Raw genomic sequence first — 23,378 nt, forward strand, 5'->3', positions numbered from 1 at the left:
AATTAGATCTGTGAAGAGTTATATGATAAAATTATGGTTGGTGCTATTTTTTTGGAGTTGTAATAGACTGCAATTGACTGTTAGAAAATTGCTTCCAGCATTTGACAGTTTTGTTTAGTATCTACTTTAATATTTTATCTGAAAATTTGTGTTAAACTTCATCTTTGCATAAAATATATTCACGCTATTCTGTCACAGTGCACATATCTTTGTCCTTAAATCATGTGTTATATGAATCAGCCTTTAATCTGTAGTTAGCTGCCTTATTGAATGAATTCTTTTGGTCTGCGGTCAACACTTCTCGATCTTTTACAAGATATCGGCAGTGTTGAGTTATATATACGTGAGACAAATACTCGTATAGATGGTTTATAAAAAATGCCATAAGACAATATCCTGAGAACCATACCATTTTTGTTTATTTATAATATTTACACATCTTCGTATATTTTATCGTTTAAACCTGGTTATAGACAAATGTCTTACTAATTTTATTAATATTCATAAAAATATAATTAAGGGTAGCTTTGTACAGCAGGGAAGTCTGCTATAATTTGAATCGAAGATATAGAAAGAAGATAACGGTTTAATCGATTATGATCTTATTTTACCCAAGGTAAAACGAAAGTAATTTAATACATTCAAATACATTACTATAAAATCCTGCGGAAAAATGGACCTGCATCTTTGAATTGGTAGGATATAAAGAAGTCGTACGGTATTATATACAATATAATACATAAGAAAATAGACAAAGACATAAGTAATAGGTAAACAAATAGGATTTAAGAAAGGTCTAGGGAGTCGGTATGCACTGTTTGCAGTGAATGTTCCTTCGTGGAGCCGCCTAGATATGAATCAGAAACTATATGGCTGTTTCCTTGATTTCGAGAAGGCTTTTGACAGTACAGCAATCCTATTAAAGAAATTTTGTTAACAAAAACATAGACAGCAGAGACATTAGAATTATGTGTAGGTAACCTATACTGGAATCACACAGCGTAAACGAAAGTTAAAAATAAACTGACTGAGATATCCAGATTCGCTGTGGGGTGTGCCAACGGTGTATTCTATCACCATTGTTGTTTAATTTATATAGTGAAGCATTATGTGAATAAGCGCAGGTTGAAGTCAGTGAAGGCCGAATAATAAACGTTGAAAACTCAATAACATAAACTATGCTGAGGACACCGTCCTTTTGGCGGGATCACTAGAAGAATTGCAACACCATGCTCAACAACTCAATTTGCATTGCAACAATTATGGATTAAAATCCAATCTGAAGAAAACTCAGCTCATGGTAATTAAGAAAACACAAAAATGTTGGAGATAAACCAGTACTAGATAATACAGAAATTGAGCAAATATCCTAGTATAAAAACATTGGAGTATGGATCATAGAAGATACCGATCAAACGAAAGAAATTAAATGCCACATTCAGACGAGTAACAATCAAAATTATAATTGCCAGAATAATTTCCATTCTCCGTTAGAAGAACTTGAATAAGAAGAAGGTAGGATATAGGGTCTTGTGAATTGGTAATTCATTGATCCATACCGGAAAGCTAGAAAACCTTAACGTACGAAAAACTAATTAAATTCTAGATCTGTGGAGATACGAAAAAGAAAAAAACAAGTGAATGGAGAGATAATCCGCCAAGCAATGGAGATATTAGAAAAATAGTACATAGTAAGAAGCATATGCAGATTAAAATAAAATAAAATAAAAAATTTAAATAAGAAAAACATCGTGTCTGGGTCACAACGTCGAAACGATAAATACTCTCTTATACACATCATCATCCAAGAAAGAGTAGAGGGAAGAAAGAAGAAATCTTGGCTGAGGAATATCAGAGATTGGACTAACCTTAGTGTTGAACAGATATTTCACGTTGCAAAAGATGGGGAAGCGTTTAAAGAATTGATCGCCAACCTTCGTTAGAACACGGCACAACATGAAGAAGATGCATTTGGAAATGTTGAGATATTTGAGATACAAATACGAAATGAAGCGATAAAATATTTAGGAAGTCAATAATAAAGTCAGGATAGAATTAAATAGTGTTACAAAAAAGCTCAGTATAGAAATCTGCGGGATTCATCATCAGTGTAAAAATATTATAATACATATATAAAAATAAATAATAATTTAAATATGTACATATATAAATCTACAATAATTAAAAAAATATTGCAATTACATTTTTACGATTTTAGAACACTGGGGTATAAAATTTAATTTTAGAATTTTTGGTTTCTCATCTGGTCCTAATATAAATCCCAGGTCTTTTAAGATTAGATGCACATAACTTCTTTACCAGGGTATACTATTTTTACAAATATATAACTATTATGATTGCAGTCCATCAATAGAAAAATGTACAAAAATATTGAAAACTTTTAAGTTAATACAATAAATCGAGTGCTGTCTAAAACAGACAAACGGTGTAAATTACATATATTTATTTGATATCACCATTTCTTTTTATGCTTCAAACCTTAATTAGATAGGATTCTTTACCATACTCTATTCACCGAATCCAGTTCCAACTGTCTCTAGTAAATTTATTAATTAATGTTGGGTATGTAGGTCAAATTTTGACTTCCACTGGAAGTTACTATAGAATCAAATTACTTATATGTACTATAAACAATATTAATTGTATGTTAAGAGTAAAAAAATATTCACATGCAGTTTATCAACAAAAAAAAAAAACAGCATCAATTAAAACCAAAACTTTAAATGCTTATTGAAGCAAAGCTTACTAGCGTTGTATTCATTTTTATTTATAGTAAAATGCAAAGCGGATCGTCACGACACGAAAACGTCACTAATGTTTATACTATAGTATTATTTTTGTTTGTATTATTGGCGTTGTATTATTTTTTTATCGTTAGTTGTTAATAAATTCATTTCAAACTGTACACAAATTTTATTTTTAAACATCTTATTTAGTTTATATAATAATTAAATTTACTATCAAATGATATTTATTTATAGAGTAAGATCCCAGAGCGATCAGACATAACTTATTTTCACACAGATGAAACCTTAGAGTCCCAGTAGCGTCTCGCGTGCTTTGAATACCTGCGTATTTATGAAACTTGCTGAGCGACACCTGGGCAGGTACCAGGTGAAAAAGGTAACTAAAAATAAGAGCTATTTAACTTAAATTTACATAACTGATTTTTATACATGTTTTGTAGAATATTATTTTGAAAATACTGTAATAAGTGTCAGACACTTGTCATGGACCAGAACTTTTGTCAGACGCTTTAAAGCTCCACTTAAGTTAAATGAACTTTACTTACTTTTACATGTCTGATTTTTAAATATGTTATTAATGGAACAATAATAAAGTTCTATTTAATAAGTCAGACAAATCAGAATGACCAAATATCCCTCAAACACAAAAATTAGTTAACCAGAAGTATCAGCGCGAGAGTGCTGTGCTTGCATTTCAGAGTGAGTGAGATATTGCGATAATTATGTTACGATATATGCATAATTTAAAAAATGATGATACGAATGTATGGTTAAACGCAGACACCGGAAATAACCAGAGATACATTAATTTGACAAAGGTTTACGAGTACTTGGGACCATTTTTAGGTAGACGTTTGCCAGGGTTTCACGCTCTAACTGGATATGACTTTAATCCCGCCTTTTTTAAAAAGGGTAAACAAAGACCATTCAATATATTAATGAAGAAACATGAATATCAGCGAGCTTTCATGCAGTTTGGAGAATCAGAGTTGTTTACCGATGAAGCCACCCAAAAAGATATTTTCAAAATAATCCAAAAAATTATCTGCGAAATTTATAGCTGGCCGGCTTCAATTGTTTTTAAATAATTACAGCGTATCTAATATTAACGAAGAATTCGATCGCAAAAATTTAAAAAATTTTGATGCTAGCACTTTACCACCATGCTAAAGTGAGTTATTCCAACAATTCCGCCGTGCTAATTACATTTTTAGCATATGGAATAATGCAAATGCAAAACAACCAAACATTTTAACTCCTGAACACAATGGGTAGAGATTAGAAGAAAACCAATATCACTTTCATTGATTTGATGGTGACCAATTACCAGCAAACTTTAGTGAATTCCTTCAAACTACAGGTATTATACTTTGATTTCAGGTTTAGAATTTATTATGTTTGTGATTTTCTGCTTTTTAATTCTTTGAACTATTTTTTGCAGAACAACCAGCCAGCAACAACATAACTGATAATGATAAGGATGATGAGCAGCATCATGATTAGTTGAATGATGAAAATTGTAATAATTGCGACAAAGAATATGATGATTAAAATATAAAAAAATGTTTGTTTCAGTCAATCCCAGTTGAAGATTTTTTACCAAAAATTATTTTTTTTTAATTATCCTAACTAGTATCTTTTTTACAATAAAGTAAATATAATTTCTTATGAAACCAAATTGCTCCGAATTAATTAACTATCCCAAATATATTCAATACATTAATTTACTTTAATATTTATCTTAATGCTAGAGTTCATCATATTAAACTAGAGATGCAAAAATATTTAATCGGATCGAAAACAGTAACTATTATTAATGAATTAGAATGTTTTACTCTGAGGCTCATGCGCACAGCACTCTCGCGCTCATACTTCTAGTTAACTAATTTTTGTGTTTGAGAGATGTTTGGTCATTCTAATTTGTCTGACTGATTAAATATAACTTTATTATAGTACCATTAATAACATATTTAAAAATCAGACATGTAAAAGTAAGTAAAGTTCATTTAATTTTAGTGCAGCTTTAAAGCGTCTGACAAAAGTTCTGGTCCATGACAAGTGTCTGACACTTATTATAGTATTTTCAAAATAATATTCTACAAAATATGTATAAAAATCAGTTATGTAAATTTAAGTTAAATAGCTCTTATTTTTAGTTCCTTTCTCACCTGGTACCTGCCCAGGTGTCACTCAGCAAGTTTCATAAATACGCAGGTATTCAAAGCACGCGAGACGCTACTGAGACTCTAAGGTTTCATCTGTGTGAAAATAAGTTATGTCTGATCGCTCTGGGATCTTGGACTATTATATTTTATTATTAATTTAATAGTTAGTGGACTTTGACTGATCTGTCAGAAGTAAACAACGTATACTTGGCAACAATGCAGATGAAATATACAGCGTACCTTTGTTGATACGTTAGTAGGTGTCGTTAGGAGCAAACATAATAATTTATTGAATTATTTTAATACATTGTTATTATTACAGTGTATTATACAATTTTAAAAATATAGAAAACAGTATGAAGTCGCGATAGTCGAGACAGATAGTCTACTATACCGCCTTCTTTTTTTAAACGTCATGATCGTTTATTAGTCATGATTAGTATTTACAAATATAAAGTTTTTAATTACAATAAAGGAATATGCACTTCCAATATTCATGATTATTCTTCTTTTTTAAAATTAAAGAAGTTTGCAAGAGTAAGTTTATACAGGTGATTACTAAGGAGTGATATTAATTTTTATGTTGTATGTTTCCAACAATGATTCTGTCAAAATATTCACAAGCTCAGTGAATCGATCATATTGTGATGATTTTTATAGTTCCAAGGGATCATGACACATACTTAGCATGTTTTTTCATATTATTATATTGGTTGTGTATATTCGGTTTTTGTGTTATTTTATTTTTATATGCTTCGTTTTTCTTTTTATTGCCGTATGCTTTCACTTCCTATTTCAGTACAACTTTTTTGAAAATGCATGTGCTTCATTGGTGGAAAGGGATAAAATACATTCATATTTATTATGTCAGTTTGTAGTTATCTTAATATATGTTTAATAAATGTTTACTTCATTATTTCTTGTAAGCGTTATACATGCATTAAGTGTTAAGCCTACCCCCTATATTGATGTTTTGTATTTTTAAATCCGCTTATTTTTTATTCGTAGCTAGCCTCTTTATTTTGTTTGATTACTGGTTTTATTAGAGTATGGGAGAGCCCAAAAAAATAAAATGCACGTCATGTGAAAACTAGTTTTGCATTGAGAGTTTTTTCCAGGTAAATAAATGCACCAAATAATTTGTGAGCGTTATTATATAGTTTAGTGCTTTTTGTCTGATTGTTAGGACAAATATTTGTTTTATGTTGTATTTTACTTAATAATTCTTGCTTATATAGGATTGCGACAACAACTGAGGTACACGTGGCTATAATGCAGAATTACTACCGAAATAACTAAGGTGCGTCACACGGCTGTTATCGAAAACAACAGGAAACACAACATTAATATCTCACGGCAGACTACGTGTTAATTTCCAAAAATATATCGAAATCACATATATTATGAAAAGTACTTCCGTTATATGTAGAGTCAAAATAACTCATTTACCTATTTGCCTCTAAAAGACATTAATTGAAACAAAGTTGTTTCATAAATAAGTCAAATATAACATTTTATACAGAAACATAATATATGGTTTGTCGCCTGTTATCACTAATATAATAAGTACCATGACAGCTCTGTGAAAGCAATGATAAAGTTCTTTAAATAAAATTAAACACTATAAAGGATCAAGCAAAAGCAGTGTCAACCTAATAATTTTATATTGTTTATTTATAAAAACCTTTACATTCTTCATAGCAAAATGCCTTGTATTTTGAAAATATCTCGAAGACAACGTATATCTCGACAGATAAATTACCCTGAGATAATTTTGAAAACAATTACACAAACGAATTAATATTTCATAAATAAAACAAATAAAAACACGAGTACAAAGTTAGTACCCAAAGTACAATACGGTACATAGTAAAACTGAATCTATGCAAGCAATGTGAGAAGTGAAAAATTTGGTAGCGATGATTTTCGATTTAAAGGATGATATGGTTGCATACATTCAGTTTAAAAAACAAGGACCTGGAAGTGATTTTAAATGCATCGATTTTATACAGGATGATTCGTTAATAATTGGACATGTTGCTCTTATACGAACAATTTAAGCAGTTTACTTCAGTCTAAATTGTTGAAGCAACAAAGTAGAAGGCAGCAAAAACATTGTTTTGTGAATTTTTTCTTCAGCTTGAAATATTTTACATACATTATTATGCATAGATATTTATTAACATTTAAAAACTACAAAGAATAAGTTTAATTTACGTTGTATTTGTTTAATTGTGATTGGTTGAAACACGACAAGTGTTGTGCACGGTCGTAGCTCAGCGGCAAGATATTGGCTTCATAAGCCAGAAAGCCTAAAAATGATACAAGCCGTCCACCGTGCTTCGGAGGGAACGTAAAGCCGTCAGTCCCCCTGGAGTAGTGTGCATCGACATAGCTACTTGAAACAGGGTTAAAGATGCAATTGGCGCCGGAGCCTATCCGAAATTATCTCCCCGGCAAAAATGCCATACATTATTATTATTATTATTACGACCAGTTTTACGCAAGAGTAATATATTTAAATTCGGGGAATGATAATTGTATAGTAACTTTTTTTGACATTATATTGCTAAGTGTGTTTATTTTGTTTGTCGTATTTGCTCATTTATTTTTGCTTTCTATATGAGTGAAAAAATCAGTATGTAATATAAGTGAATTGTATCACTGAATTTCAAATATAAATTCAATTAGGACATGTGCAAGCTATTGTTAGCGTTGTCTTTTTTTCAGTCAAACATTATTATTATCTTGCTTTATTTGAAATGATTAAAAATATAATATTAAAGATTTCATCTGAAATTTAATAAACTGTAAATAAAAACAACCGATTTCCATTTTTTCGATTCAAAAATATTAAACTATCTAGCTATTGGGAAAGTAAACGGTGACAGGAAAGTAAACGGGTGAAATTTTTAGTATTTTTTTTTGGTGTAAATAAAGCTTTTATGTTAACTCTTTATAGTTTTTAAACGAAATTTAAAGTTTAAATTAGTAACGTAAAATAGATCCATTTTCGTCATTATTTTAGTTTTGACACATTAAATATTCGCACAAAAGTATGTTTTAAGAATTCCTTCATTACCCATAGTACTTATTGTGCGTATTATTGTGAACACATAACTTTCACAAATTACATTTGTAACAGTTGGTAACGCGTTTATATGAAAGTAGTGACCATTCTGACAGTAATGAAATGACACATGCAAGCCGCAGGCGTATTGCATTTGTGTTTTTTTACAATTATGTTTTTGCTTTGTAAAGTAAGTTATGTTTGCTTCTTATTTCTGAAGATAGATATTACTGCTAGAAGTCACAGTTAGATCAGTTCTTTCGGTAAACACACATCAATCGCTCAAAGATATATTGCCAAAGCGTGTGGTGTAAGTTTAGGAGCCATAAACAAGATTTTGGAGCCAAAAAGAGACACGATTAGGTTAAACAGAAAAGTGAACTATAAAAGAAAGAGAAAAACAATAACAAAGGAAGAATAGTGTTAATAAGGTAAGGTAAATTAAACTTCACGTAAATAAGCGAACAATTTCAGCAACACTTGAAAGTGGAAGAACAATCGGATAAGCTAGAAATATCTAAAGTATAGGCCTCGTAAAATATATTGCACAACAAAAACTAAACTGTAATCCAAACTTAACTAAACTCAAACTAAAAACTAAACTGTAAACTGCGGCTGTAATCAAATATATTTGAGGTCAGCAAATATCAGAAAACAATAAAAACACTTTGAATCTAGAATTGTATTCTTTTTTTTCTTTGCCTACAACTATACGATGTGTATATGGGAATATGCCACCCATAAACATAGTATTTAACTTAGACATGTCACAAGAAAACAGTTTCAGAACGTTAAAAAATGTTTAATTCAAATTATCGATCTTCCCATTAATTCACACACTACTGCATATAGTGTGAAAAAATTCACTTCTTTCTGGTTCCAAATATCCATGTCTTACACACACTTGATTATATCTAACTGATAATACTAACTGAATATTTACGTAATACGTAATTATTATGGATCCAATTATTAACGAACTATACTGTAAATTTAGTATCTTCTTTTTAGTTCTTGATTCAAAATATTCTATAATATAGAAAAGTGCTCTATAAACTAATCACCTGTAAATTTTTTTAATTTAAACTAAAAATTGTATTAATAAGAACTTAATTTTTGAAGGCAATCCACTCGCTCATTTGTGCTTGGGAATATTAACGATCCATTAAACCATTTAAGTTTCAGTGGTAGCTATATTTACCACTGTTCTTAAAGAATATTTATCTAGCCTATGGCAATGAATCCTAGACTGTGAGCACAAACAGTACTGTTAAAAGGATTGTTGGTGTGACACCACAAGACTCGCGTACGTCTGCACCAACCCGGAGGTCATTGGGCGGTAAAGATAGCTACCAGTGAGCATTTGTGTAGGTTACTTTACCAGTGTTATTGTTTATACTTTATAGTAATTTATTTTAATTTTTCATTAGTTTAATCATTGAAATATGGGCTAATAAGAAGTGTAGTGGTATAAAATATAGAGTGAAACATATTTTGCAATAATAAAGTATATAATAATCAATATTCATAATCAAAATTGATTTATAAAAGTTTTTTCAATCTATTTAACACTGCCAACAAATCTTGGAAATGAGATATCTTTTGAAAGTTGTTGAGAAAAGATGTTCTGGGTCAAAATTGAGAGAAACGTTTTTTCCAGTGAGCGAAAATATGAAAAGTCGATGGCAAGCGCTTCTCACTGCAGAACTGAAAGAGGATAATTATTGCATGTCGAACTATGAGAGTGATTTTGATGCAGAAGACAATATTTCACCTGTGCTAAGTGCATCACTGGATCTAATTCAAGCACAAAAATATTGCCTCTACTTCAAGCTCAAATATTGCTTTAACATTAAACAAACCTGAATATTATTTATTTCTTCAGCATATTATACTATGATTATCAACAAATTCATTCAACTTTAAATTTCACAGTTTTAGATTGGGATTATTCTTCCTGAGAGACTTATGCTAAGAAGACAAAAACCTACATATACTCATCTGACGATGAGTTAGAGCAAGAAGTGAATAATACAAAGGACCATGTGGATATTTTATCTTTCAAAAAATCTGAATTCAAGTGATCTAAAAACACTGATCCAAAATCAAAGGCACATACCGTAGATGCGCTAATTGCAGTTCAAATAATGACATAACAGAAAAGGACCAATCTCATTTGCCAACAATGTCATGTAACATTATGCAACGAATGTTTTTCTGTATATCATGAGAAATGAAGTTTGAAATAATGTTTTTCTCTTTTACAACTTTTGTTTTAGTCTGTATATGTAGAGGTAGAAATCTTTACCAGTTATTCGTAGGTGATGGTAAATGCTCAGACGTCCACTGGTAACAATATTTACCACCCCATGAAGGAAAAATTTAAAGAACATTTAGGTTTTTTTCTCTAAGGTTTATTTGATTTCACAATTTTCAAAAATATTCGCATTGAAAAGAAAAAATGAGTTCCGCTCCATAAAGGGTTGCAAAGATTATCATCAACACAAGCTTTAGTAAGTGGTTGGGAGTCGGTTTTTATACCACTTCAAAGGGAACTAGGTTAAATTCTAGCCAATTTGTCTCATTTTAGAGTACTGTTTAGACGGATAAAGCTGGTAACAAATTTGTTACCACATCATCATGATTTAAGTTTGAGACCAGTACCTACAGGGAAGAAATAAATGTGTAAAATTAAACAAGTGATGTACTGGTTTCCTAAATTTCAGAAGATTTTTGCTCTATTAAAATAACAGACAATATATAAAACATAAAAAGGATTGTTAATTTTGTGTAAAAACTCTTGGATACTATTTTTTTATAAATTAATTTTATTGAGTAGCAATTTCCAGGTCTTGTTACAAAATCATTTGATGTAATTGATATATAAATATTAAACCTAGGTAAAATTAAAAACAAAAACAATTGATCTTATCTACTCTATCTTCTTGGTGTTGTTTGGTTTGGTTATAGATTGTGTGACGAATCCCTTTGTGCTTCCGTTCGCGTAACCTTCGTACGATTCTGAGAATTCACTTTTGATGTAGCCGTTGTTTGCGCTTCCGTTACTACTGGATTTTGTTACGCCGTTTGATTTTTCTTCTTCAAGAAGTGGCTAAAAATAATTAAATAATATTAATACACCTGGTCTAAAATAAAATAAAAAAATATTAAAATTCATTGAAAAATTTTGTTCAAGAAAAAGAAAAGATAAGAATATGAGAAGAAGAAGACTTGTTCGCTCCAAATAGGATTCTTCCTTTTTTATGGAAGCTGTCGGTTGTAACCGCCTGCCACTGCACTTGTAGTGGAACCAGTAGGCTTATTGCACATCTTCCATTCTTTCATGATACCCATTCCAGGATTCTGTAACCCTGTGAAAACTTGTAAGTACAGGTCTAGGTCTAGTCAATGGGTACCATATATTTTTGGTGTTTGTCGATTGCTATGTAATGCCTCGTAGACATGCAATATTTGGTTGACTGTTTCAGGTTCTCCACTACACAGACTGCAGCTAAAGTCTCCATGAATCAATCCCATTGTATGCAAATGTCCCTTGACTTGCGCACGTCCACTAAGGAAGCCTGTTATGACTCTAAGCTGAGTCCTGCTTGTTTTTCGTAGTACTTCAGGGAGCACATGTCCGTCTAATATACATATTGCCATATGTTTGACCGGTTATATTTTCCCAGTATGAATTATGGTTTCTTTTTTTCGGTTGCCAACGATGTTTTTTGGTACTCCCACGGCCGGCTCTGGACCGAAGTATTTCGTAGCTAATGCTCTTCTGGCAATCAGCTTTGTCATTGTCGTGTATTCCCCGGTGGGCTAAAATCCATATAACACTGTTCTGTTACGCAAGTCTGTCGAGGGTTTATGAGCTCTGATTCGATCCAATATCCGATTCATTTCGAAAGCTCTTATGTTAATTTCTTTTGCACATCGCAATATTGCAAAAACCTGTGCCAGAAATACAGAAGTATATTGTACTAGTGTAATAGAACTGTTTAAATTTTCACCATCTTCCTTACATCATGGGAAACTTCTGTACTAAGTTTCAACGTTAGGATTTTTTTCTCAAGAAAAGGCATTAGAATATGAAAAATAAAATACTCTCTATTGACTTCAATAGTCTTTTTCACTTCAATTCAAATGTGTGAAAAGGCATAAGAATACGAGACCTATTGAACTCAAATTCAATAGTGTTTTTCCTTATATTAAGAGGAACCTATGTACCAAGCCTTAAGATTCTAAAATTTTTTCTTCAAGAGTTAATGCAGAGATCGACCGACAGACAAAAAGAGACCGACATGATTTCATTATGGACCTCTTAGATCAACTAAAATCATATAGTGATCTTCTACTATTAAATCCAACTAAATTTATATATCATTCTTAATTAGACACGATCATGAGATCAAGAGTTCCTTAGTTTCTTTTTGAAACTGTTTTAGGAGTTTTGCAGAATATCCCAATGTTGCCAATGCATGAACTGACCATGAGGAAAAATGGATTGCACTCTATCATTCGAGCATTGGAACACAAGAACACAGGAACGAGATTTCAGATGGAAGAACTGGATGGTACACGAAATGTACAAAAAATAAGTACAGGATTTTACACTGATACGTAAAATATTTTATGTATCATTAATTTTAAAATAAACAACAAATAAGTGTTTCTTAGTTTCTCAGTTGTTTTCCATCGCGGTTTGTTTTTATTGACAAATGTCCTACAAACTTAAAATTCGCAAACGTATTGGTGTGTTGAAGAGCTACCCAAACATGATTTTGTAACTCGTTCAGATATCAAAATGTTATCCACGAGATGATCTCTAAACGAAAAAAAAAAAGCACCAAGGAAGTCTCCCCGGCACTCATTTGTCGAAAACTAGAAGACCTATTGTTATGACACAAAATCGAATTAATAGACTGGTACAATACCCTAAAGACCGAATTGGTGTAAAATACTAAAGAAGAAAATATCCAAAATATATCCACAAGTCAGAGCTCGGAAGAAACCCTGCAAGTTGCAAAGTTTTGAGACGAAAGCGATTTTTGGGAAATTTTTGAAATGAAAGGCAACGATAGATTTTAGATTTATAATTTTGGAATGCAAAAGCGAAATTTGTTGACATAAGTCCTTGATCTGTAATTTCCGAGGGTGGGATTTCAACACTGTATGCTGGACGATATCCAGGGGAAGCTGAATACTGACCTTTATACCAAAAGATGTTTATTGAATATGCTTAATTTTATTAAAAACCATCATCAGGACAACAAAATAATATTTTGACCCAATTCCCCTTTGTGTCATTATACCAAAAGGATTCAGGAATCGTTGAAGCAGAATAATATTAATTATAGACAAAATAGTCCGCAAATGTTCCTCAAGTTCGTCAAGTAGAAGAACTTTCACCATTATTAGACGAACGATTTATGAAAATTGTTGGGATTCCTAGAACCAACAATTTCGGACACGAATTTTTAGAAAAAATGAAAAAACCAGAATTGAACAAAGCCCAAGGGAAGATGATACAAATCTTGTTTCATTAAAGAGGTAGTTGTCTCGAATGATGGACTGAAGACGTTAAACTATATCAGAACCGACGTAATTCTAGTAAAGACGAACAAACTGAAATGCAATTTATAAACGACTAAGGAGTATGGAGAACAGAAGAATATGGGACACTCTCTGTCATATTCTAAATGTATTATAACATCTTCCCTCGATAAGCTATGGGTTATCGGCAGCAACTATGGTTACATGCAGAAATGAACGTGGTCCGTTACTGGGCCGAGAACACCAAATAAAATTAAAGAGGAGGCTGGTCTCGAACTAGTAAAAAATTTTCATTAAGTACCATATTACACTAGTAGTTGTACGTTAACCACTAATATTTATGTTGGATAAAATTTCGTTATTTGGGGGAATCAAAATTGATTTCCAATTTTTCTCCTCCCCCTTTGATTTTTATATAAAAATACGTAAAAATTCATATTCTTAGCTGTTAAATGCGCCATACTCTATAGATGCATGGTGAAGGTCAAAGAAATTAATTATAAATATTTCCAGTGTTTTTTATATTTAATCCTTATTTGTATTAATTTTAAGATGACGATTTTGCCTACGTCGGTCGCGAAAATAAGTGTTTTTGATTTTATTGCAAATTAATTTATAATAACAATAAAACTATTACTACTTATTGTTTAAATACTGAAATATGATAAATAAATACTTTTAAAATTCCAGTTGTTGAATAATTTAATACTAAATTTATTTAGCACCTTTAATTGACAACATGAAATATAATTACATGTTAAATATTATGTTTATATAGAATTAAGCCACAATTGATTGTAATGAAAATTACATTTTATAATTGTTATTTGACGTTTCGATTATACAAAACAAGAAGTCAACAACAAGAATATACCAACATTAGCTGATTAATAGAAAGTCACATTATCTATATTTTTATACATAATATATATATATATATATATATATATATATATATATATATATATATATATATATATATATATATATAACACACAATACTTAAACATATAATACACAAACACATAATACATAAATAGGTACACAGAGTAAACCAATAGGACTTTTCATCAGCCGCCATGTTTTTCGTACAGACAGATTTGAAAATGTCGCATAATACATATTATACGTCATACGTCTTCTTCTTCTTCTTTTGATGACTATCCTCTGTGGATGTTGGCAATCACGTTGGTCCATACAACTTTGTTGACAGCTGCTGTAAATAGATGTAGGGTAGTCATTCCTGCCCACTGTCTGATGTTCTTCAACCACGATGTCGTTCTGCGCCCTTGAGATCTTTTGCCTTCTATCTTGCCTTGTAAAATTAGTTGAATTAGTTGATACTTTTCTCATTGCGCATTACATGCCCTCAGTATGTCATCTTTCTGATTTTCACGATACGCATAATTTCCAGATCTTTATTCATACGTTGGATCACGGTGTTTGTAACATGATGGATATAGGAAATTGTGAACATGCGGCGGTAGCACCACATTTCCAAGGCTTCTAATCGTTTGGATGTTGCCTCCGTCAAGGTCCAGGATTCGACTCCATATAAAAGAGTAGAAAATACATAGTATCTCAAGACTCGTGTTTTTATATCAATGTTCAGGTGCATATTACATAAAATCTTCCTGAGGCGATTGAAGACAGCTCTCGCCTTCTTTATACATCTTATTTCCTGTGAATGGTCCCATTCCTTATTTAGGCTGCATCCAAGGTATGTAATTTTGTCGATTATTTTCAAGGGTTCATTATTAGCTGTGAATTGGTGCTGTATTACGTCGTTTTTACTTACTACAAGAATTTTGGTCTTCTTACAGTTTAATTTCATGCCGAATCTGTCACAGGCTTCCACTACATGTTCTATTAATGTTTGCAGATCCTCCGCATTATCAGCAATCAAAACCGTATCGTCCGCATATCTTCAATTGTTTATGATTTCACCATTGATTTTTATACCTTCTTTTAAACCATCAATAGCTTCCCTGAACAGCATTTCCGAGTAAGTATTGAACAACGGTGGTGATAAAATGCAGCCCTGACGTACTCCCCGTTTTATCGTGAATTCTTGTGAGGTTTCGTTGTCTACTTGTACAGTTGCCGTTTGCTGTAAGTATAAATTTTTAATTAGGCGTAAATCTTTGTCATCAATACTAGATTCTTTCAGTATCTGAAATAATTTTTGATGTTGCACCTTGTTAAATGCTTTTTCAAAGTCTATAAAGCATGCGTAGACTTCGCAATTTACGCCTCGAGCTCTTTCTATCAATACTTATATGGAAAATAGGGCCTCTCGCGTTCCCAGTCCGCTTCTAACCCAAACTGAACACTGCTAATGTTTTCTTCAAGTTTTCTATATATGCGAGAGTGAATAACAGAAAGAAGGATTTTGAGTGCGTGGCTCATTAAGTTTACAATTCTGTAATCAGAGCATCTGGTGGCATTTGCCTTTTTGGGGAGAGGGATGAAGGAAGAAACTAGCCAATTTATAGGAAATTCTGCAGTTTCATAGATTTTGTTAAGTAAACTCGTTATGAGTTTGAGTTGGTTGTCTTCAAATAGTTTCAATATTTCAGCTTGTATGTTATCAGGTGCAGGTGCTTTGTTGGTTTTTAGTCTTTTTATTGCATATGTTACTTCACTGAGCGTTATTTCTGGTCCTGAACATCCAGAAACACTGACTTCTGTCTGTTGCTCTTCCTTGAATAAATTCTTCCATGTATTGCCTCCATTTCTCAAGTATTCTCTCATTTTCGTAGAGCAGATTGTTGTGCTCGTCTAGTATTAAGTTATGACTTCGTGATCCGTTTCCTCCTGTTAAGTTTTTGATCTTTTTATGTAAGTTAAAAGTGTCATCATGCTTCTGTTCTAGGGATTCTATTTCTATGCATTGATCTTGTAGCCATGATTCTTTTGCTTCTTTAATATTTTTCTTAATGATTTTGTTTATTTCTTTGTAGCTTTCCTTATTCTTATTCTGTGTTTTCTTTGTTCTTTCATAAGCTCTAATATTTATTGTATCATCCATGACTGCTTCTTTATATTGTTTTCTCGTTTAAATTTATTATCTACCACCGAATTACAGATATTTTTGATGTTATTCCACATATCATCCACACTTATGTTTTCTTGAGATTACCATGCTGTTTATTTTGTTGTCGATCTCCTCTTTGACTTCTTCTCTTGTGGTTTTATCTTTCAACTTCTGGATGCCCGGACGTTTTTGTGCTTTTCTTTTATGACTTTTTTCATGTGGAGTTAGAAACGTCCTAGTAAAAGATTATTAATATATATTATAATAAAGATAAAAGATTAACAAACTAGAAAAAATAATATATTTAATTTTTTGTAAAAGATATAAGCAGGGGCAAATAAACAAATAAATAAATAAACTTTCTATTCTCAATGCAAATGGCGACAAATGCTTCAAAAAATTTGACAAGTACGACTTCTATTATTTTGATTTGTTTGTAAATACCTAATAAATAAACATATACAGAGTAAGTCATCCGTCAATTTGGGAAAACAATAACCACCACACAACTATTGGTTATAATAACAGCTCACTATTTTAAAACAATATTTTTTTGAAAAAAATTTCCGAAGTGGAAATCGAAACGTCAAATACCAATCATAAAATGTAATTTTCTAAAAAGAAAACACTTTCAAAGTCAAAAGGTCGTTAGAGTATCCATACAAATGAAATAAATACCCCATGGTGCTGTTACACTTGGTGATGGAACTTAGACCGGGCAGATTGCTGCTAGGGGACCCAGGGAATGGAAATACGTAAATGGTCTCTGGGAAGACCATTTACGTATACGGTTCTTTCCCGTACATGTGAAAAATAATGATAAATGGTCTCTGGACCGCACCTCGTATTTTACTAGACTTTATATTTACATTGGGAACTCTGTATAGACCCTCATTCTCATTAGACCACAAAAATGGACCAAATTTATGAAAATATAAAAACGGGGGACTAGGACCCAAAAAACTAACAAACAAAATTACAAAAAGAGCCAACCTGCAACTTCCCCAAAATATTAGGTAGTGAAAGTTATAAAACTATAAAACTGCTCTAATGGTAATGGCATATCTTCCTCTTGTTATATAAAATGGTCCTGTTTATTCTATCATCCTAGCTCTTGTTTCGGGGTTTCCTAGTGATCTGTTTGTATTGAATTTATGTGTTTTTGCCCATTTTGTGATTTTTCCTGGATCCATTCTGTCGACATGATCTCTCCATTTACGGCATCATGCTTGTGTCCATATCATCACATCTCGGACTCCAGTTTTTCTTAACGTATCCTCATTCCTGAGACATTCCCCATATGGTTCTTAATACTTTCATTTCTGTAGTTATCATCAATCTTTTTGTAATCCTTAATTCACTGTCGATGGAGGACTACAAATTGGTCTTGACAATAGTCCGAGAAACGGTTGAACAGGCTGTACTGGAAGCCCTATTTCCAAGTACGCCATGCTAGTTTTTGCAGTTAAACGGAAAGAAAAATAAAGTAGAGGACACTAAAGACACATAAGCATGCGACAATCATTTCCACGCAGAAGGGACCTAAGGCCTCCATGAAGATGAAACTCCATGTTACAGATTGGATGAAACCATAGGACCAGAGTTTCATCCAACAGTCTCACGACCAAGTAAGAAAACATAAGTATAAAGAGTATATTACATTTCTTTGTTTTTAGATAGCAGAAATAGTGAATTATAATTAAGTAAAACCACTCCGCACACTCATTCGTCTCATGCATAACACTGCTGATTTTTTTTTCACAAACAATGTTCAGTATTTTGGTTTTTCTTATGATTTATTAACAATAATAATTTATTATTTAATACTTACCATACAAATTCCGTTATCGCTTCTTTTCACAGCCTTTTTGGGGCCCATGTACTTGACTTTATAAAAGTCGGAGAACAAGAATAGGAACATGATTCCGTGGAGGGCGATCCACACCATAAACGCTTTTGGATAATTACACTCAACAAACATAAGTTGGAACTGGTGAGTGAAAATAGCGACGAATTGAACCTGAAAATAAAATTTTAATAAATAGTTTAACTAAAACAGTTATAAAAGAGTTTGTTTACAAAATCTATAAAAATTAAAATAACACAATGACAGGACCAGAGGAATGGTATAAAAAGTCCTCCATGATTATAATGCTGCAGAAAATAAACTAAAAGTAGCAGTAACACATGCTAATGCGGACAATCAAAAAAATATATATGAATTTACACTAGAGGATAACGAAACACAAATATCAGGGATACAAAATAGTCTGCGATAATCGAAATATTTTTTCAGAGGATAAAACAACATGTTACTTCAAAGAAAGGAAGTACAACTACAGAAAAATTAAAGCTATTCATTGATTTTGAAAAACTTCATGAGTCTTTTGGAAATTAGAATGATTGGTGTTTCATAAGATGGAGTAGTTTTTGCTTATTAGTCACTCACAATGCATAAGTTGGGTACAATAAGTTGGGTGGATAGAGTCACGAATGTCGAGGTGTTGAGAAGAATGGGAAAAGATAAAGAGGTTTTAGATACAATTAAAGTCAGAAAACTGCAATATCTGGGACATGTCATGAGGGGCGAGCGTTATAACTTGTTGCAATTAATAATCCAAGGAAGAATACAGGGTAGAAGGAGTCGCGGAAGAAGATGCATCTCCTGGTTAAACAATTTGAGAGCTTGGTTTAACTGCACTTCTGCTGACCTCTTTAGAGCAGCGGTATCGAAAGTGCGAATTGCCATGATGGTTGCCAACCTTCTTAGACGAGATGGTATATGAAGAAGACAATACATTTTTTTGGTTTTGATTATGAAACCTTTAGTCACGCAAATAATACACGACGACAAGATATATACATAATTTTACAGGAAAGAGACTTTTCTCACACAGGGTGAACCATGGTGACTTCATAATAACATACAATAATCAGACTTCAGATTGACAAGAAAAAGAGAGGTACTTTAAGAGATATTTGATCGAATTGGGGTATTATAATAGAAAATAAAAAAAATAACAAGACAAGTATTGTGTGATATACAAATTATAATGGAATTTTAAGGTATATTCTATAAGATCTCAGATATTTAAATCTGAAAAACGTGAAAATCTACCCAAATTTGTTTTGTCAAATCAAAATAGTAAATTTCAATATACTTTTTTAGCTCAGCTTTTTGACATTCAGTTTTTAATTACTAAATTTTAATTCGGCGCATTAGAAATGCAATAGAAAACTTTTTCAGTACTTACAAGTTGTAAACTAGTCAGGTACTTCTTCCACCAGATGTATTTTTGGTATTCTGGACCCATGGCAGCAATCATGTAATAAAAGTACATAATAATATGAACGAAAGTGTTTAATAGGGCAAAGAATGTACTGTGGCCACCTAAAAAATATAAAAAATTAATATTTCCAAAAAATTGGTATTATGGATTCAGTTATTAAAATAAAAAAGCAAATTTACAAAGTATCAGATTAATAATAATAATATTCATAACTGATTCTCCACTGTATATATGTCCCTATAGCAGCTAATTAACAAACGTTATGAAACATTCCTTAATAAAATTATAAAATCTTCCACAGATATTGAAGTAAAAAACCAACGACACACTAATATTGTTATCGATACTAAATGTGTAAATCTTGCATAAGAATTTCTCATGTTAATTTTTGCCTCTTCAAGATAATTTGACACCTATGGTCTATATCTTTTATTGGCTTACGATGGCTCTTTCAACTCTCCTGGATCATATGTCACTATATGTCAAGCCAATTTGACGGGTCATCGCTTTGACACATTATGACACATCATTTGACACGATATACTACATTGACGATCATAAAGGATTGATCAGAAATCATGTAGATTGCAGGGCCATCATGTGAAAGAATTATCACACGATATTGATTTGTTAATCATATCGAAATTAGTTATAACGTTTACAAACGTTGTTTGTTACAACGTTTGTTATAAATGAAAACAACAGTATACAAGATTTGTTAAAAAAAAGGTGAGCTTTGGTCTTTTTCTTTTCAATTGGGACTAACATCCGCCCTTTCCTGTTTTTGTTTGTTTTAGTTTTGGGAATAGGAAAAAGTCGCAACGGGTCAAGTTCGGGGAATATGGTGGCTGAAGCTTAATGACTATAAAAAGCAAACAACCAATGATGTGTGAGCAGGTGCATTATCGTGATGCAACACCGATTACGTGTTGTTCCACAATTCCAGATTGTGAATTCCTTTCTTTGTATTGCTTCAGGCAAATCGCGCATAACTTTAAAGTGATATTCCTTATTGACCACCGACTTTCTTTTCTTCACTGCTTCAAACGTTATTATCGGTTGTTGATATCCTGTGGCCTCCAGGCCCGGCATCGTCATTTATATCTTCTAGGCCGTTTGTGAAGGCTTGTACCACTGAGGTATATACTTTTTTTTGCAAAATTTAACAAAAAACTGTGTCGATATCTGCCTTTTATTAGTAAAATTCATATTAATATATATTAAGAAAATATTTGTACTAATATAATAAAACGTAAAAAGTTAAAATCATATGCACGTAGCCTACTAAATTTGGGGGTTAAGAAGACTCAAGAAAAAATGCAATATATCAAAATATAGGCAACAGAGAATACAATAATAAAACTACCGAACTTACAGTTCAATACATAACATCAATGAATAAGGAAAAATGCATCCATTGTTGAAAAAATAGAGTTAAAAAACCGACGAACAAATATAAAAAATACGAGTTTTCTTCTTTTTCTTTTAGTGTCATTTCCAATTTAGACACAGGCCAAGACTTTGTAAATATTTGTGGTTACATGTACTCAAATAAATAGGGTCTGCTTTATATATGATGATACTCGCAATACTTTTTCGTATTGGGCATCCAACCCACATTATTCGGTACCACAGGGGTATAAACTTGGCACTTACATGTGAACTACTTAGGCCATATTCTACTTATGAATTACCTAGACAATATACAGATTTTTTACAGAAATAGTCCTGAGATAGTTTGGAAAATTTAAATGAAGGAAGCAGAAAATGTGAATATTACTTGAGTTTAAAAGTGAAAACTAATGAAAAGTGTACTGTCATGATCAATGAATAATGAAAACGTTCTGACAGACAAAAAAATGTCTAAAACAAAACTAAAAACTCGGACATATTTATATGAAACAATTGCAATTAAAGTAAGAAGAAAAAGAGGACAAAGGAAAGAAGTAATATTTTCTAGATTGGTAATTGGTAATAAATTAGCAATAAAGTATGTTAGGAGTGATATAAATCTTACCTGGAGCAAATTTAACTCCCATCCATACTGAGAATGGCATACAACCGTGGTGGATGACGTGTAGCGTGGACACGTGACTATTTTTCTTCCTTAAAATAAAGAAAAGCGTATCGAAGAACTCCGTAAATTTCGAGAAATAGTACCACCAACACGTCCTTGCCATCTGAAACAAAAAAAAAATCAAAATTAATTAAATGCATCTTGACACCTTAAAATAGGTACATCTACACCAGATTCGGTTTTAAGGGTTTGATATTGAAAACTTTAAAACAGAGGTTTCCCTTTTCACTGCGGAAATCGTTTTCAAAAAAGATTATTTTAAAATAATCTTACTCACATTAGCCATATTTCCGTACAAGATCTGATCTACACCCATTGCCAATTTTGACATTAAAATCATTATGTTTATGATATAAAATCGTGCGTAAATTGTGTCAGGTCAAAAATTAATCGCAGATGGTAGTTATTCTTAAGTCGCTAAGCCAAGGTGTGTGACGCTCACTCTCTCCAAAATGCAGTGAACAGTGTTATATTTCGCTATTTCGCGCGGTATTCACGCCCGGTGTAAATAAACAATTTTGTAAAACAAACTCTTTTATTTCTTAATAAATGTTGTGTAAAATATTTTCTTGTTATTAAATGTGGTATATCAATCGATTACTGTTTATTCTATTATTAAGTACTACTTGATAAAACCAAATACATACTGAATCAAGGCCTTGAGGTCTGCTAAGTTATATCGAAGGGATATCTTTAAAAAGTTCCATGGTCCTAAAACATTTGATACTGTACCCTACTGAAAAGGAATTCAATAAGCTTTCCCCAAACAATTAGTGGAGAGTAGACAAAGTTTCTATTAAATACAATATACCATATTTGTGTCTACATGTTCTCAGTCAGGCCATAGTAACTCGCATACACCAAAAGAATTTTACCATTCCATGTGCTTATCCTTACGATGGATTTTGTTGTTTTGAGCCCGGTATTAGGGGCTGTGAATTTTGTTTTCCTCCATAGCAATATCCTGGGAAATAGTACACATTTTGGTTTTAGGTTGCCATTACTGTTTGCCTTCAGTTGCTTTTAATATCCACGCGAATGACCACATTATACATGACATGGAAGCACGGCAGACGAAGAAAAGTCATTGAGAGAATCGAGAAACGTAGGTTAAAATGGTTGGGTCACCCTTTAAGGATGGATGATAATAGGTGGCCTTAGAGAATATTTGTTTAGAACACGTGTTTAGTTAGCTTCGATGTAGTCCCACTATTCACTAAAGTTACGCTAGAAAAATCATTAGAAATTAAACGCAGAAAATATCTAATTCCACAGGATACACTAAATTTAGCAACAACAAACACAAACAAACTACAAACAAATTGAGGGAGCACCGATGGGTTAATTACTGTCATCGGTAACAGCAAACCTTTTTATGCAGGAAATATTAACACGAAGAAACCCAGTTTACC

General features: G+C 32.0%; 1 protein-coding gene across 4 annotated transcripts in view; it reads right to left on the bottom strand.

The window, feature by feature from the left end:
- Positions 1–6,580: 6,580 nt before the first annotated feature.
- Positions 6,581–23,378, bottom strand: part of LOC140434503 (very long chain fatty acid elongase AAEL008004-like) — a 187,071-nt gene continuing 170,273 nt past the window's right edge. For all 4 annotated transcript variants that reach the window (XM_072522815.1, XM_072522814.1, XM_072522817.1 and 1 more), the window contains exons 5-8: positions 21,907–22,069; positions 19,854–19,990; positions 18,431–18,619; positions 6,581–11,115 (exon numbers count right to left, since the gene is read on the bottom strand). In XM_072522815.1, the coding sequence (XP_072378916.1) occupies positions 10,936–11,115; positions 18,431–18,619; positions 19,854–19,990; positions 21,907–22,069 (669 nt within the window). In that variant the 3' untranslated portion in view covers positions 6,581–10,935. The remainder of the gene's footprint in view (positions 11,116–18,430; positions 18,620–19,853; positions 19,991–21,906; positions 22,070–23,378) is intronic.

Source organism: Diabrotica undecimpunctata, chromosome 2 (assembly GCF_040954645.1).
Source record: "Diabrotica undecimpunctata isolate CICGRU chromosome 2, icDiaUnde3, whole genome shotgun sequence".
Lineage (NCBI taxonomy): Eukaryota > Metazoa > Arthropoda > Insecta > Coleoptera > Chrysomelidae > Diabrotica > Diabrotica undecimpunctata.